Source organism: Eublepharis macularius, chromosome 1 (genome assembly GCF_028583425.1).
Source record: "Eublepharis macularius isolate TG4126 chromosome 1, MPM_Emac_v1.0, whole genome shotgun sequence".
NCBI classification, from domain to species: Eukaryota; Metazoa; Chordata; class Lepidosauria; order Squamata; family Eublepharidae; genus Eublepharis; species Eublepharis macularius.
In genome coordinates this window covers 229,338,384-229,354,432 of record NC_072790.1, presented here as the reverse complement: position 1 = coordinate 229,354,432, position 16,049 = coordinate 229,338,384, and the positions used below count along the sequence as shown (strand labels likewise).

At 47.3% G+C, this 16,049-nt stretch overlaps 1 protein-coding gene across 1 annotated transcript; it reads left to right on the top strand.

Annotated features, from left to right (window-relative positions):
• The first annotated feature begins 3,100 nt into the window (after positions 1 to 3,100).
• On the top strand, positions 3,101 to 11,470 carry LOC129337092 (toll-like receptor 2). The gene is made up of 2 exons (XM_054990623.1): positions 3,101 to 3,188; positions 4,944 to 11,470. Exon 2 carries the CDS (start codon positions 4,969 to 4,971, stop codon positions 7,486 to 7,488), a length of 2,520 nt encoding a protein of 839 aa, XP_054846598.1. The 5' UTR covers positions 3,101 to 3,188; positions 4,944 to 4,968; the 3' UTR covers positions 7,489 to 11,470.
• Positions 11,471 to 16,049: the final 4,579 nt, after the last annotated feature.

Sequence of the window (16,049 nt, the reverse complement as noted above, 5' to 3'; positions counted from 1 at the left end):
CCTCCTGAGTTTCCCTTCTTGCAAGAGAAGAAGGGGGATGAATGCTGTTATTAATTTGGTTAAATTATATATATACACAAGTGGGGAACCTGCAAGGACTTGCAGGGGGCATCTGTAGGGTTGCCAGGTCCCCTGAAACCCAGGGCAGGAGATCGGCACCTGCCTTATGTCTTCCCATGTTGCGTGCACGCAGAGTGCGCACGTGTTCTCGGCTTGCGTGATGATGCCACTTCCGGAAAGTGACATCGTGTGGGTCACATGCTGCCCTGGGAGCACTCTTTGCTCCCCAGGGGGCCGAATCAAGCCTGATTCAACATGGTTCAGGACCAATCTCCCGGAATTTCAGCTGAGCCCCAGACTACAGAGATCAGTTCCCTTGGAGAAAATAGCTGCGTTGGAGTGGAGACAGTATGGCATTATAACCCGGACCCCCTCACCTCCCTAAACCCCACCCTCTCCAGGAGTTGGCAAACCTGTTAGAGATACAATCTTAAGCATGTTTACACAGCATTAAGTCCCTGGTAAATAGATTTAAGATTGCAGCTTTGGTTTCAAATCTATATCAGAATTCAGTTACTATTTAATTTTTCGCACAGGGATAGCTATATTTGTCTGTGGCAGCAAAAAATAAGCAAGAGACTCATGATACCTTGAAGATGGCATCTTTTTATTGTAGCAGGAGCTTTTGCATACTGGATGAAGCGACTTCATCCATGACAACACGTTAGAATAAAAGCTTCTTGTTCTTTAAAGTGCCCCAATATTCTTGCTTGTTTGCTTACTGTGTGGGATTTTAGCAACTTCCCTTTAGGAACAGCACATCTCCTGCAGTGGCATTGTGCTTTCAGAGGTTCTTCCCCGGCTAAATTCCAAAAGTAACCCATGTGCAATGCTTTTTATTAGGGCCAACCAATATATCGCCAATCTGAGAGCAAACCTTCAACTTTTCGTCAGGCTGGAATAATGGAAGGAGACCAAAAAAGTTTGAGGTCATGATGCTGAAGCCCTTAGCTTGCTTCTACGGGGGCTTAAAATAGAGAATATAGGATGTATTGCGGGCTGAACTGGATTAGGTGGTACTGGGTGCAAAACAGGTTTCAAGTTGCAGCAGAAGCCCTGTTCACTTGCCATTCACTTGCGCTCCACTTGATGGCAAGTGAACAGGGAGGAATACACGTGAGTCTGTTCACTTGCCAGGCAAGTGTCATTTGTCACTTGTAGCTTGACCCAAAGATGCCATGCCATAAATGGCAATGATCAGTTGCACCTTAAAGACCAACAAGCAGGGGGGCACACCAAAGGGCATGGCAGCAGTATCTTACACAAAAATAACACAACTCACTTCACATCAGAGAATCACACAAACACAATTGCTGTCAAAAACGGTGAAGTGGGTTGTATTATTTTGTGTAGTACACTGCTATCATGTCCTGTTGTGCCCTCCTACTGTGTAACCTAAAGCTGTTCAAGAAATAAAGTGTTTTTGACAGGAATTGTGTTTTTGTGATTCTCTGATGTTAAGTGAGTTGTGTTATTTTTGTGAGGTGGAATGCTGGAATGTCCTTTGGTGTGCCCCCCCTGCTGTGTATCCTAAAGCTGTTAAAGAAATAAAGTGTTTTTGACAGGAATTGTGCTTTTGTGATTCTCTGATGTTAAGTGAGTTGTGTTATTTTTCTGTGTGGGGGACTGCTGGTGTAATGTGTCATAATGCTTTGCCTACTTGTACTTTGAAAGGGAGAAAATAATTTTTAAAAAACTTTATTTTGTTTTGTTCATGTTTTATTCTTTGTTGTGCAGTTGGTTCCCATCATAGGGAACAATGGGGCATCTCTGTAGGTGGTGGGGGAATTTGAGGGAGGGTGTCTGTGGTTCAGGTGCTCTTTCACAGGGACCAGCTGGCACTCAGAAGTGTGCCCACCATTGTGGCACCCCTGGGCTGTGCAGAATTGCCCAGGGAAAGAGAGTTTAGAAGTTCCCAGCATAGGGAACAGAGGGCTGGCCTTTGCCAGCCTGTTCCTGGGGTTATGGGTGTGGGGCTGCTGGGGGTGGATTTGGGTCTGTGAGGGGCTAATGTGGGGATTTGGCTCTGTGTGTGGCAGCTGGGGGGGAATTGGGTTTGTGTGGGGCTGTAGGAGGTGGACTTTGGGGGCTGAGAGCACCTACTTGGGGAGGCCATGAAATGCCCCCCCCCAAGTGGGAGCAGGCTGTGCCTTGGTGGGGGGTGGGAGGAAAGGTGGGAGAAGGGCCCCAGAGGGTTGGGGGGCATTTTGCATGCAAAATGCCACCCCTGGCAAAGGAAGCCTGCCTCTTCATTTTTTCCCCATAGGAAATAATGAAGAAGAAGATGAGCAGCAGCAAGCTAACAATATGCTCACCCTTCCCTTTCTTATGCGAGGATAGGGGGACCTGGTTTTGGGGGCCATAACATGGCCCCCCAAAGTCCAATCTGTCTGAAACTTGGGGGGTTGTTAGAGAGGGGTCAGCGGAAGGTCCCCACCAATTTTGGGATGATTCGGTGGGAAAATGCCTCCCCCAGGCATCCGGGAAGACGGAGGCATTTTCCCATTGAAAAACCCGAAAGAAAGCCGAAACAAGCAGAAACAAAGCCGAAAGCCGAAACGGCTAGCCGTTTCGGCTTTTGCCTGTATCCGAAACAGATTCTTGTTTCAGGTTTATGAAGAATAACGAAACAGTGTGCCTTTGCACACCCCTACTGATAACGTGATGACTGGGCTGATAACGTTGTTTATAGAGTCCACCCTCCAAAGCAGATATCTTCTCCAGGGGAACTGATCTCTGTACTCTGGAGATCCGTTGTAATTGCAGGTTATCTCCAGGCCCCACCTGGAGATTGGCAATCTTAGGTGGGTAGGAAAACCCACTTTTGTGAAGTTTCATTATCTGATCACTTGGAGTTGATGTGGGGTTGCCGTAGCTGACTAGTCTCTAGACAGGCCTGTGGTAAGAAGTTACTGAATATATGGTTGGGAAATACCCCTTGGCTTGAAAGATTGCAGGTAGGCTTTCATCAGATCTTCCTTCCTGTGCTAAATAAACTATTTCTCTTTATCTAGTACTCCTGTCTTGAGTTGGCATGGAGGCCTTAGAACACCTGCAAGGACCATCCATCCATATTTTGCCACCTGTCACATGAAGTACACACTGGGAAAATGGTGTCTTTTTGTTCTGTGAGTAACTTTCCTTATTTCTTGTCACATTCTCAAGCTGAAAGCAAAGAGCCCCATCTGAGCAAGGCGTTTTTGTTGCCCCCCCCCTTTTCCTGGTATGTTTATTCCTCAGAGCAGTGAGCATCTCTGCCTAGATCATTGGTCTGGCACACTTGGACTTACTTCCCCCAAACCTTTGTACACCTTGAGAGTGCACATAAACACAGTTCCATGCATGCAGAAAACTAGTTATATGCTACCTTTCTTTGTGTAGGGGGGTACTTTGATTTCATAGGGGGAGCTTTCATTCCCATCCCTTGAGCCTCTACCTGGAGTCCAAGGTGATAGGACAGACACACGTCTGCCTTTTCAGCTGTTTGTGACAATTAGATCTTATGTGATGCTTCTATCTGGAGTAAGCATACCAAAAGCAGAAATAACTTTTGTAGGAGTCTTAGAAGGAGAGCGTGACTGACTGGGCTGATAACATGATGACTGGGCTGGTAACACTGTTTATTCAGAGCTATTTTTAAAATAATTGCGATCCATCATTCTGCTGGGCCACTTAAGGTGTACCCCAATTTTCATTCAGCTGCATATTAAAGGCAAGTTCAGTAGCAAGTGAGTGGGCCTGCCTTTCAAGAGCGTTCATCTGCCATGACTGACCTTCATGTTGAAGAATCCCACTAAGTTTCCAAGGGACTTCTGCATTTCTGGAACGTAGTCTATTCATACACTACCAAAGTCCTTGTGTCCCCCCATGTGTCAACCACAATCAGATATGCACTGGGAGTCCTGTGCTTGGAACTGAATGTATTAACGCAGAAGAAAGATAGCACATATGGCGGGGGGGGGGGGCGGATCCTGTTCTAGTAGTTGGTTGAGGTCCAAGAAATTTAATATGGGATACAGGCTGAAGGAACATGATGCAGCAGTACGAGTGTCATTTGTCTGCTTTTGGGAGGCAACCCCCCCCCCCATCAAAACAGCCATTCCCCACCGGTGCTCAAATGGGCAGCAGGAGACAACGGGGGAGGGGGTTAATGTCATCAACACAGCAACATCACTTCTAGCTAAAACCCGGATGTGACATCACCTATGCTAAAACCCAGATGTCCAGAGGAGTTAGCCATGTTAGGCTGTAGTTGCAAAATAGTAAAGAGCAGTAGCACCTTTAAGACTAACCAACTTTATTGTAGCATAAGCTTTCGAGAACCACAGCTCTCTTCATCAGATGCATACCTCTGCATCTAACGAAGAGAGCCGTGGTTCTCGAAAGCTCATGCTACAAGAAAGTTGGTTAGTCTTAAAAATCCAGATGCGACGTCAGCTGAGCTCTAGGATTTGGCTGGTCTCCGAGTTTTTACCATAGGTATCAGCAAATTCCTTGAGCATTGATAACATTACTTCTGGGTTTTAGCCAGAACTGGCATTGATGATGTCTTTTTCCCCATGCACCGCCCCCTACATGCACCGCATGTGCCCGGAAACCCTATGCATCAGTCTTGCTGACTATAAACATTCTAGGTCTAGTAGTCCATTTCTGGGAAGGAAACCTCCTGGAAACTTCATGCAAGCTGCTTTGAATTCTGAGATAGAGGAAAAGCAGGATATAAGTGTCATAAATAAAAAAGTAACTGGGCCACTTCAAGTCTACTTTCGCTACCCATGGGAATTTTCATAATTTAATGTCATTTTTAAAGGCTATGCTAGTTATATAAAGAATTTGTTTAGAAATCTTACTATCTTATTTCTTTTTTCCTCCACTCCATGAAGATGGACATTAAATATGTGAAGTCAGATGGAGATGCCCCCACTCGTCTGGTGGTTGGTTTTGCTTTCGGTGATTGTGAGTCTGGCAGAGCGGGCTGAGGCGTCTCTTTGCTACGTCACTGAAGACAAGCTTAAGGCCAGTTGCCGAGGCAGGAGTCTGTTGTTTGTCCCCTATGGTCTCCCCGTCACTTTGCAGCTTTTGGACCTCTCTTACAACAAGATAGAACAGATTAACGCCACAGATTTCTCGACCTTCACCCAGCTGAAAGGCCTTGATCTTAGTTATAACAACATCTTGTTTATTGCAACTGATTCCTTCTCCTCAAACGTACTCCTGGAGCAGTTAAATCTCTTCAACAACTCACTAAGGGAGATTCCCTCACAGGCTTTAAAGCCACTGAAACACCTGAGGGAACTGTTCATGTCTAACAATCTCTATCCCCGTTCCACTCTGGATGGCGTGTTCAGCACTTTAAAGAAGCTAGAAGTGCTCTCCATGGGTGGAGCTGCTATCCAGACGGTAGGCAGTCAAGACTTCCTTTCACTAAATGAGATTCGCTTGAAGAAGTTTGCCCTAAAAAGAGCCCCCAGTTTGCTGGAGTATCAAAAAGGAGCCTTCTCTAAGCTCAACACTACAGCTCTGTGGTGTGATATTTCCCTGGACAAAAACACCAAGGCCTTGCCTCTGATGCTTCAGGACTTGCATGGGAAACCACTGCGATACCTCCGTTTCCGTAACCTCTTTGAGTTCATGTACTACACGGATACCACAGATATATTTTCTGGCTTGGCTGAGGTAGACGTTGAAGAGCTGGTCTTCTTCAGGGGAAAATTCAATGAGAACTTGCTGCGCTTGGCTCTTTTGAATGTTCAGAAGTCTCATATTCAGGACCTTTCTTTCATAGCGATCGATTTTGCACGGTCCCCTGAGTGGAAGCCGCCAGAAGCCGGCATTGCTAATTTGACCCTCCGCAGTTTGGTGCTGCAGGACATTAGCAACCCAGACATCTTGCGCTTTGACTGGACCTTCACCTGGTTTGCAGGTGTGACTTACCTCTCCATCCTCAACGTCAACTTTAACGTTGTGCCCTGTGATGCCTGGGGTGAGATGAGGAATGTGGTGGTTTTGGATGTTTCCGGAAACCGCCTGCAGAATGGTTACATCTACAATGAGGCCTGCCTGTACCGGGATATCCTGCCCAAATTGGAAGATTTTAATTTGACCCACAATGAATTGACCAGCCTGAAAACAGTGGCCACCTTGACCTCAAGCTGGGCCCGACTATCCAAATTAGATCTGAGCTGGAATCTAGTTAGAGACTTTGAGCTTCCATGTACCTGGACTCCCAGTCTTGTCTGGCTGGGCTTGGCTTACAATGCAGTTACCATGGAGATCTTTAAGTGTCTTCCCACCACTCTGCATTTCCTGGATATGTCGCATTCTCAGTTGGAACGGCTCGACATGAGCTACTTTGAACTTGCTGTGGATCTCCAAGAGCTGCGGCTGAGTGGGAACAAGATCAAGTTCATTCCCTCGGAGTGGAAGTGCCCAAACCTGAGAGTCTTGCAGGTGGATGGAAACTCCTTTGGGGTCATCAGCAAGGGCTCCTTTGGTAACATGCCACATCTTGAGTATCTGAAGGCAGGGAATAACCCTTATCACTGTGTCTGTGACCTCTATGAATTCCTTCAGGAGACCTTGAAATCCGGCAAGCTAACGCTGCTGGACTGGCCCAGTGGGTGGACTTGTTATCACCCTGAACCTCTGCTGGACACATCTGTCGCAGCTTATGCTCCAAGGGTGACAGAGTGTGACGTCACTGTGGTAGTGGCCATTGCTGTCTCCATCACAGCCACAGTGATGATTGTCTGCATGGTGTTGTGCTGGAAGTTCGATGTTCCTTGGTACCTCAGGGCCACCTTTCGCATTGTTCGTTCCAAGTACCGGGCTAGCCACTCCCAACCATCAAAACCATTTACCTACCATGCCTTCATCTCCTATAGCTGCTCTGATGCTGAGTGGGTGAGGCGTGAGCTCCTCCAGCGGTTGGAAGCTTCAACGCCGCCGTACCGTGTGTGCATTCATGAACGGGATTTTACACCGGGTCGGTGGATCATCGACAACATCATTGAGAACATTGAAAACAGCCGCAAAATCATCTTTGTCCTCTCACGCCATTTTGTAGACAGCGAGTGGTGCAACTATGAACTCTACTTTGCCCACCAGCGGGCTGTGGGCTTGAGCTTCGAAGATGTGGTTCTGGTGGTGAAGGAGACCATTGATCTACAAGCTTTACCCAACAAGTTCTGCAAGCTACGGAAGATGCTGAGTACCAAGACTTACTTGGAGTGGCCTTCAGAACCCAGTCGGCAGCCCTTCTTCTGGCTCCAGCTGAAGTCTGTTTTGGGGAAGGCTGAGATGGTCAATGTAGATCCCAACAATGTTGTCAGTGACACTGAACCAGTGTCAGGTGGGATGACAGACAGTACCCTTGAGCTGGATAATCTATCGGAGGAAAGCATGACTGTGAATGCTCAAATAAGCTAGGATGGGCTTACTGTAAGGCAGGGCTCAGTGTTCAACATGAGTTGCAGAAACTTTCAAGTTGGATCTGCAAAGGGTTTGTGTATGGGTGGGTCCCAGTCACTATTCGTAGAGGAAAATAGAAAGGATTCGATTGAGCCATTGCCTAGTCCTGGAATCTGTTTTCAGGAAACATTCCACTCTGCTATATATATGAAGTGGTAATAAGCAGAGTTGTCTTGAGCTCGTGAGGTGTATGGTGTTGTTCTCTCACCAGCAATTAATCCATTTGTAGCATCTAAAATAAGAGAGATGGGGACCGCTGGACTTCACAAAACTACCTTCCTGACGAGGAAAGCTTTATTCACAGATGTGAGGAGGGGAGGGGCTGTCTGTGACCAATGCTAAGGGATAGTTGCCTCTTACTCATTAGTTCTTCAGATGTTCCATGGCTGAATGCTACTTTCCACCACTTACTTACTCAGATTTTTCTTCTCTAAGCCACAAATGGGTGCATTCTTTTATTTAAAGTGCATCCTTTTATTTCAAAGCGAAATGCTTGGTCTTCATCCACACAGTATTATCCATGTGGTTGTGTGAAGGAGTGCGGTAATCAACCCTGACAAACACTGACTATGTGCTGCTAGATGAATTGCTTATTTACTCAGATAGGTGTGGAACCTACTACGCTGTACATGGAATTCAGAATTTTCCAACATTCCGGCAGCCCTTTCATCCCCCAGAAAGACCACTCCTGGGGCCGCTGCACCTTTGCGGAGAAATAGCTGCATGGTGGGTGGGGACCCAGAGTGAGGAGGAGAGAATCACTCCTCCCTCCTTCCCTGCTAAGGAGCAGGATCAGTTTCATTCCTTCGTCCCTCCTTGCTGCAGCCACCCAATATGCACGGCTGTTCCTCTGCAAAGGTGCAGTGGCCCCAGGAGTGATGTTTCCATGGGTCGTAAGGTGCTGCAGGAGAGGACGGTGGGAAAATTCCATACATGGTTGGAATATGCTCCATCGTTTTAAATGTTGATAGACAGCCAGTGTGCTGTAGTGGTTAGAGTGTTGGTCTAGGGTCTGGGATACCCAGCTTTGAATTCACACTCAGCCATGGAAGCCCTGAGTGACCTTGGGTCAGTCACACCTTCTCAGCCTAGCCTACCTCACAGGGTTGTTGTGAGGATAAAATAGAGGAAAAGAGAACGGTGTAAGCCACTTGGGGTCCCCATCGTGGAGAAAGGTGGAATATAAATGAAGTAAATAAAAACGTTCCAGCCAGCATAGCTGGCGAGTCTTCCAGAAACCTCCCCGGCTGGCCAAGTAAAAGGTGGAACTCAAGATCTTTGTGCCTTTTTAATTGGCATAAGAGCCTATCATTATACCGGGGGCAGGAAGGCCTGCATTGTCCTGAGCCATTTTCTCCTCATCCTGTCACATCTATCAGTCAAAAGAAAAGATTCCTCCGCTTTTAGGATACAGATGCTCATTTCCTAGCACTTGGTCATCAATCAACTACTCCAAAGAACATCTTGTTTTCAGCAATTATTTATAACCAATGGCTTAGCACTCCTAAAGCAGATTGAGGCAATTGCCTTGTCTGGAGTCTGTGGCTCAGCCCCCGGACTTGCCAGGAGAAGGGGACCGGAGACAGCCGGGAGGCAGCTGCCCAGCCGCCCCAACAGACCCCCAGGGCCAGAACCTGCCAGCACCCAAGGGAGAGAAAGAAGCACCCAAGCCCCAGAGGGTCAGAAGGAGCAGGTGGAAGCCAGCCAGCCCCACCCTCCAGTGGGAGGCTAAGAGCCCTGACAGGGGAAGTAAGGACAGCCAGGAGGGGGCCAGGGCAGAGGGAGAAGGCACAAGAAATAGGGGCAGCCAGCCAGACAGCTACCCTACCGGCAGGACAGCAGAAGCAGCACAGAGCCATGCCCCAAGCTGTAAACAGGGAGGAAGGGTGTAATAGAGACCAGCTGAGGCTGCTGGAAGCTGAGCAGAGGAGGCTTGGCAGCCAGCCAAGAGAGCACAGCTGTACCTGCCAACGCAGCCAAACTAGCTACCCCAGGTGCAACTGCTTGAGGCAGCCAGGGCCAGTGTTAGGAGGCAAAAGAGGGGTGTGCCCTGGCAGGTGGAGCCTGGAATGAGGGACAGGATATAAGGGAAGTCCACCCACAGGGTGTGGTGGATTGTATAGGAGTGTGACAGAGTGGAGGAGAGAAAGAAGGAATGAGAGAACAGCAGAGAGGAGGTGGAGGAAAGGAGAGGAGGAGGAGGAGGAGGAGTAAGGGCAAGGGCGACGGCGACGGCGACGGCGACGGCTGGATGGGGACAGCTGTCATGGAAGGCAGCCAGGACAATGTCAGGTTGAGGGGACCTGCGAGTGGACTGAGAGGGTGTAAAGGTGAGGTATACCCCCCCTCCTTCCACAGAGCAGGATCCTGCATATTCCCTGAAGGTCCTTTAAGGCGGAAGTCAGGCAGGCTGGCGTCTCACAGGGCGGCGCCTAGGGCAGAACCTGACAGCCTTTAGTTGCCTTCCTTGGTGATCAAGCTGCCATGGTTTTTTGCTGCCAACTGTTGTCCTGGTCATATTAGCCTAACTGTGCCCCATGCTGGTGATGTCCACAGCCCTCGCTTTGCAGTGACTCTTTGTCATCACCAGGAATGCTGCGAGTCCAACCTTGGCTGTGTCAGAGAGTGGAGGTGGCATCTGAGCAAATTCATATGTGCCAATTAAGGTCATTTCAACTCTTCTCCAGCTGTTGATGTGCCCACCACATGTGGAAAAGAGAGAGGCGGTTTCAAATGTGCTTGGTTTAGAACTGATGGTCGTGCCAGAAGGTTGCTTTCCAGTCACTTGTCAGCTTTCTTGTGCTTTTTATGAATTGTGATTTTGGTCTCCAAGCAGCTGCAGCCAGGCCTTGGGGAATGATTTAAGCAACACAGGTGGAGGATTCGTCCAGGACCCTGACTCTGTCAGGCTGCAAAGAGTGGTAGGAGTGAGCATGGCGGCCTTCCTGAAGGAGCCGTTATGTGCATATTATTGAATGTATGGGGGAAGTACGGAACTCCGTTCAGAATGTTTTATTCTTTGCAACGTTGAGATTTTTATCACCACTGGCAAAAAGTTGGTGTGAGGGAAGGGAAATCTGGGTGTGCTGTTAAATGTCTGTGTTATGTGCCATCAAGTCACTTCCGACATATGGAGTCCCTATGAATGAGCAGCCCCCAAAACATCCTGTCATTGATAGCCTTGCTCAAGTCTTGTAAACTGAAGGCTGTGGCTATGGCTGCCGTTTTACAATTATGTATTTGCTTCGTATGTGCAGTGAGCATAATGGGGTATGTAGCAGGGCTTCAGGCTTCCTGGGCACACTCCTGGCGCAACATGACAATATTGCTCCCAGGACCGGCATCGTGCGGGCTCCAGGAGTGCTCCTGAGCTTCATTCTGGGCTGATTTGGGCCCTGAATTGGCCCCATTTGAGGCCCAAATCAGCCCGGTATGAAGCTCAGGAGTGCTCCTGGGGCCTGCACAATGACATCACTCCCAGGAGTGGCATCGTTGCCCTGTGCCAGGAGCACATAGGTGCGAGGAGAGTAAAAAGGTGTGTGTCGTGTGTCCCCCTCTCCTGCTGGGAGAGTAAGGGGACCTGGCAGCCCTACTTATTCCAGGATCTCCCAAAGCCTAACTGTGCCAATGATTGCAACATTTTAGCAGAAGTTGTTACATCACTAACAAAAATTAATGTGTGTGTGTGTGCGCGAGACAGAAACAGCATAAGTGAGAGAGAGAGAGAGTGTGAGCGTGCGCTTCTTTGAGTTTGATCTGGCTGTGGTTTGCCATAATCTTCTGCGAGTGAAGTGATGATGAAAGAATAATAGCCTGGGGCTGAATTGGGAATTCTGACCGTATTGAAATCTTCAATGCATGCATTTCCCAAATGCTGATAAAGATGCTTTGGTTCCCGATGGAAATGTACAGCATATTGCTGGCTTTACATTTTAATAAAATTTTTGTTACGTATGCGTTCCTTACCAAATGTTCTTAAAAGTATTTGCAGGTGGGCTGTGCTACAGGTGCACCAGCCTCCTGTACAGGGCTGCAGGCTTTGGATATTAGGCATAATTTAAGGGTGGCAGATTACAGATTACTTAATCACAGAAGTGTTTCCTTTTGGATTTTCACCTGCAGGCACAATTTGGATCAGAAGAGGGGGTATCTAACCCTCATACACACAATTTTCCTGGATGTTGCTATTTTACCCAGTGGGAAAATGTATAGGAACCCAGTAGCTATAGTGCTCCCATCGGGAAATAATGGTATTGTGAGGCCCTTTCAGATCAGGAAGACGATAGGGGGAAGAGGCTTTATCTTCACCTCCCCTTATGCTACAGTCCCAGCTGAAACTCAGCTCCCCCACGTACCTCTTTTTAAGAGAGAAGTAAACATGGGAGTACTCTATTCACATAACTTCCAGGCAGTGCCATGGCAAGTTAAAGAGCAGCCTGGAGCCGTACATATTCTAGCCGTGCAGAAGGTAAGTCTTGATTTAGTGCTCCTTGCCTGTTTTTCATTTCCTCCCCTTTCCTCTCTCATCTTAATGGGGCAGCGGCAGCGAGAGGTAGAGTGATGTCTGTAATTCATGTTTTGCTTTGTTACATTTCAAGATTTTAAGCCCAGCCACAAACGGCATTTGTAAACCCATTCCGAGCTGGATTTGTGATCTGATTTGCCATACTTGTGTGAACAGGGCCTGTCGCTTCAGGCATACTGTAGTTAAGAAAGCTTCATCTTAGCTTGGTGTGATGCCTGGGCTGCTACACCCAAATCCTGGCCTGGAATAGGACTCCTCCCCCGCCCTCAACACAGCAGCTCTCATGCACACTGCCAGAATCTTTGCCAATCTCCAGGTGAGGCCTGGAGAGCTCCTGGAATTCAAATGTTTTCCAGACTATGGAGATCCATTTTCCTGGTGAAAATGGCTGCTTTGGAGGATAGACTCTAGGACATTATACTTTGCTGAGGTCCCACCGCCCCCAAGCTCCACCTCCAAATCTCTAGGACTTTCCCAATCCAGAGTTGGCTACCCTATGGAATTGGTATAACAAAGGCCCTATTCTCTTGTGCAGGCAGTAACAGGGCTCTCTGCTTCTTCTAGACCTCAAGGATGTGGTTTGATGGTGAAAGAAGCAGTTGGCCAACAAGCTTTGCCAGCTACAGGTGCTGAGTACAAATCTGTATTGAGAATAAGTCTTCATAACACAGTGGCAGTTCCCCTTTCGGCCTAGCTCAGTCTCTGTTGGGGGTGACCAGCCTGGCTAATAGAAACCCTTTGCTGAGATTTGTAGCAACCACTTACTGAGTGGAGTATATTTATGTTCTAGCCAATCTAGAGGCTTCATCCTGCCTTCCAATAGTAGGGCCTAATTCCATACTTCCCTGCAGCCTCTGACTTAAGGTAGACTAGCCACGCTTCAGCTCCATGACTCTGGGTTCAAGCCTCAGGCTTGCTTCCAGAGCACGTGTACATGAGCACGGAGGGGAAGTGGGGAGAAAATAGCAGGAAGTGGATGCAGTAACTGGTGTTCTGCCCTTCACAGATTCCTTCAGAGCAAAAATAGTGTAATGGTATGAGCGTCAGTCCTGAACCTGTCAGACTAGGACTAGACCAGCCTACCTTCCAACCCCCACTCATCCAGAGAGTTCACTGTGGCTTCACCCAGTCATTCAGTTTAATGTACCTCACAAAGTGGTTGTGAAGATAAAATGCTGAGGCCCATGTACACCATCCTGAGTTCCATGGATGTTGGTTGGGATGAAAAAGTAGTAAAGTGTGGTAGACAGCGTGAGGACTAGAAAAGATGCATGAAGCTGAAGTTCCTTCTTAATTCCTTATTCATCTTGGAGGTACCATTTTAGATGTTTTCAGACATAAGGGAACTGCTCATAGAGTTACAATTCCTGTGTAGCTTGCAGAAAGTGTAAATGCTACTGCTATATGGCCTATATATATTTGCAGATGACCAAGGTATCCAGAAATGGGAGTTTTCCCTCGATTTCTTTCTCTATTGTGAATTGTATGTTCAGGTGGATCCACAAAGCAAACTTTCAGTTAGGTCACAAGGTCTACAGGAAACCAACTCACACTGATTGGTACTTACACAAAAACTCCAATCACCACCCCCGACAGAAAAGAGGCATAATGAAAACAGTGGATTGTGCAAGACGGATGTGTGAGCCGCACTTTCTCAATGAGGAAATTAATCATCTAAACCACGCACTTCAGGCAAATGGCTACTCCAGAAATGAAATCCGAAGAGCAATCAAACCCAGGATGAATCAAACAACCAAGGAAAAACAGTCTCCTGCAGGAAAAGTGTTTTTGCCATATATCAAAGGAATTACTAATCAGATGGGAAAGCTTATGAAAAAGCATAACCTTCAAGCAGTATTCAGACCCACCCGAAAAATACAACAGATGCTACGATCAGCAAAAGACAGTAGAGACCCCCTCACCTCTGCAGGAGTATACCGTATACCCTGCAGCTGTGGACAAGTTTACATCGGGACCACAAAGCGTAGCATCCAGACAAGAATAAAAGAACATGAAAGACACTGCAGACTTGGACAACCTGAAAAATCAGCAGTGGCTGAACATAGCCTAACTCAAACGGCACAGTATCTTATTCCAGGACACCAAAATACTGGACAACACTTCCAACTACTTTGTCAGACTGCACAGGGAAGCCATTGAAATTCACAAGCATAAGCAAAACTTCAACAGGAAAGAAGAAACCTTAAGAATGAACAGAGCATGGTTTCCAGCTCTGAAAAACACCAGGCTAACAAAACACTCTATACTCGACAATAGCCCTGCAGAGAAGATTAGCACATCAAGCACCAATCCATATGCAAAAGAACCTTCTCTGGATACAGTGAAGCCTCCCGCCATTAGCATTCCACACCCTGGGAAACTCTTACAGGATGACTCAGCTCAACCCCACCCCTCCTGAGTAGATACAAATGACCTGCCAACATCTTTTCCACACTGTGATACTGAGAGATCTCTGTCTTTTGGTGCTACACCTCTGAAGATGCCAGCCACAGCTGCTGGCGAAACGTCAGGAACTACAATGCCAAGACCACGGCAATACAGCCCGGAAAACCCACAACAACCATCGTTCTCCGGCCGTGAAAGCCTTCGACAATACAAAAGAGGCTGAGATTACAGCAGGTTTGGACCTCTCCTGATCACATTTAATTTGTCTCCAGAACTGCTAAAGATGATAGGATGCAGCAGAGAAAATCCAACTTAAATCAGGCCAAGGCTGCCTTCAGGAAACAAAAAGTCAAATGAAATGCCTTTAATAGGTGAGGTAACTAGGTGCGCCCGTAGAATGAGTAACCCGGCTCCAGGACAGACTTCCTATTTCCCAGGAACTTTTGAAGAGTCCAGCTATACTAGGAATGGCCGCTGCTTGTGACAAAGTGGGAAAAAATTACTCAACACTTAAAGGGATTACCAAAACAATACCTGGCACATCAGACAGAGCAATTAACCACCCGTCCTGGTATAAGCATAAAGACAGATTCATCTCCTCTTCTAGATTAACCTTGAACCAACACGCTCATTAAATGAGGTAACTCTGCCCATCGCCCTTACTGTAGCCAAGTACAACACTAATCTCACTGCAGGAGCCAAATACTAAAGCGTTTTGGACATACCGAATGTATTCCATTTCATCCATCTACATGAAGTACGCTGGTACAAATGTGCTTTTGCAGCAGTATGCCTTCGGAAGAACACTACCGGGATTTTGCTGCATCCCAAAAATCTTCCAAGCACACACGATACAAATGTGAGAAATCCACCACCACACATTCAGTCGTCTTTGGATAATGTATCGATACATTCAGACATGCAGGAGAGAACTTGGGTAATCACCAGTGAAGTTTTTCAGCTAATCATGGAAGAAAGGTTCCAATCAAGCAAGGGGAAAATTCGGTTTTGTGATCTAGACATCCTGCAAGCAGATTGATGGCCAAATCAAGGAATCAGCAGCTGTAGGCAGGAATCCAGCAGGCAAATTTGAAATCAAGAGGCAGGACAATTTATACTGGTCAGTAGGTTTAGAAGGTAAAAGACTGGATTGTATCTGCCAGTGTGACAGGAGTTCTAATCCAGCTAGTCCAGGAAGAGAGAGAGGGAAAAAGAAATCACTCTAGAAATAACCAGGGTAACAGAAAGGTGGCCCAGACTGAAAGCAGACAAAGAACAGTGGTGCAACAGTTGCCTCTTATGTGCTATGGTTAGATCAAACAAGACCCAAAGCCCCAGTGCAGCACAAATAGCTAGAGGGAGCATTGTCCCGAATCCCAACCAGCTTCATAGATCCTTTTCCACAACAGCCACAGGCGACAAATATTGTCTCACTGTAATAGACTACTTGAGCAAAGGGCTCAATGTGTTTCTTTGACAGTCCCACTCAGCTGCAGCAATGGCCAAGATCTTGTTCAATAATGTATGGAGCAGATGGGGAATCACTCAGACTCCATAGGTTGTATTTTGTAGGGTAAGCCATTCAGAG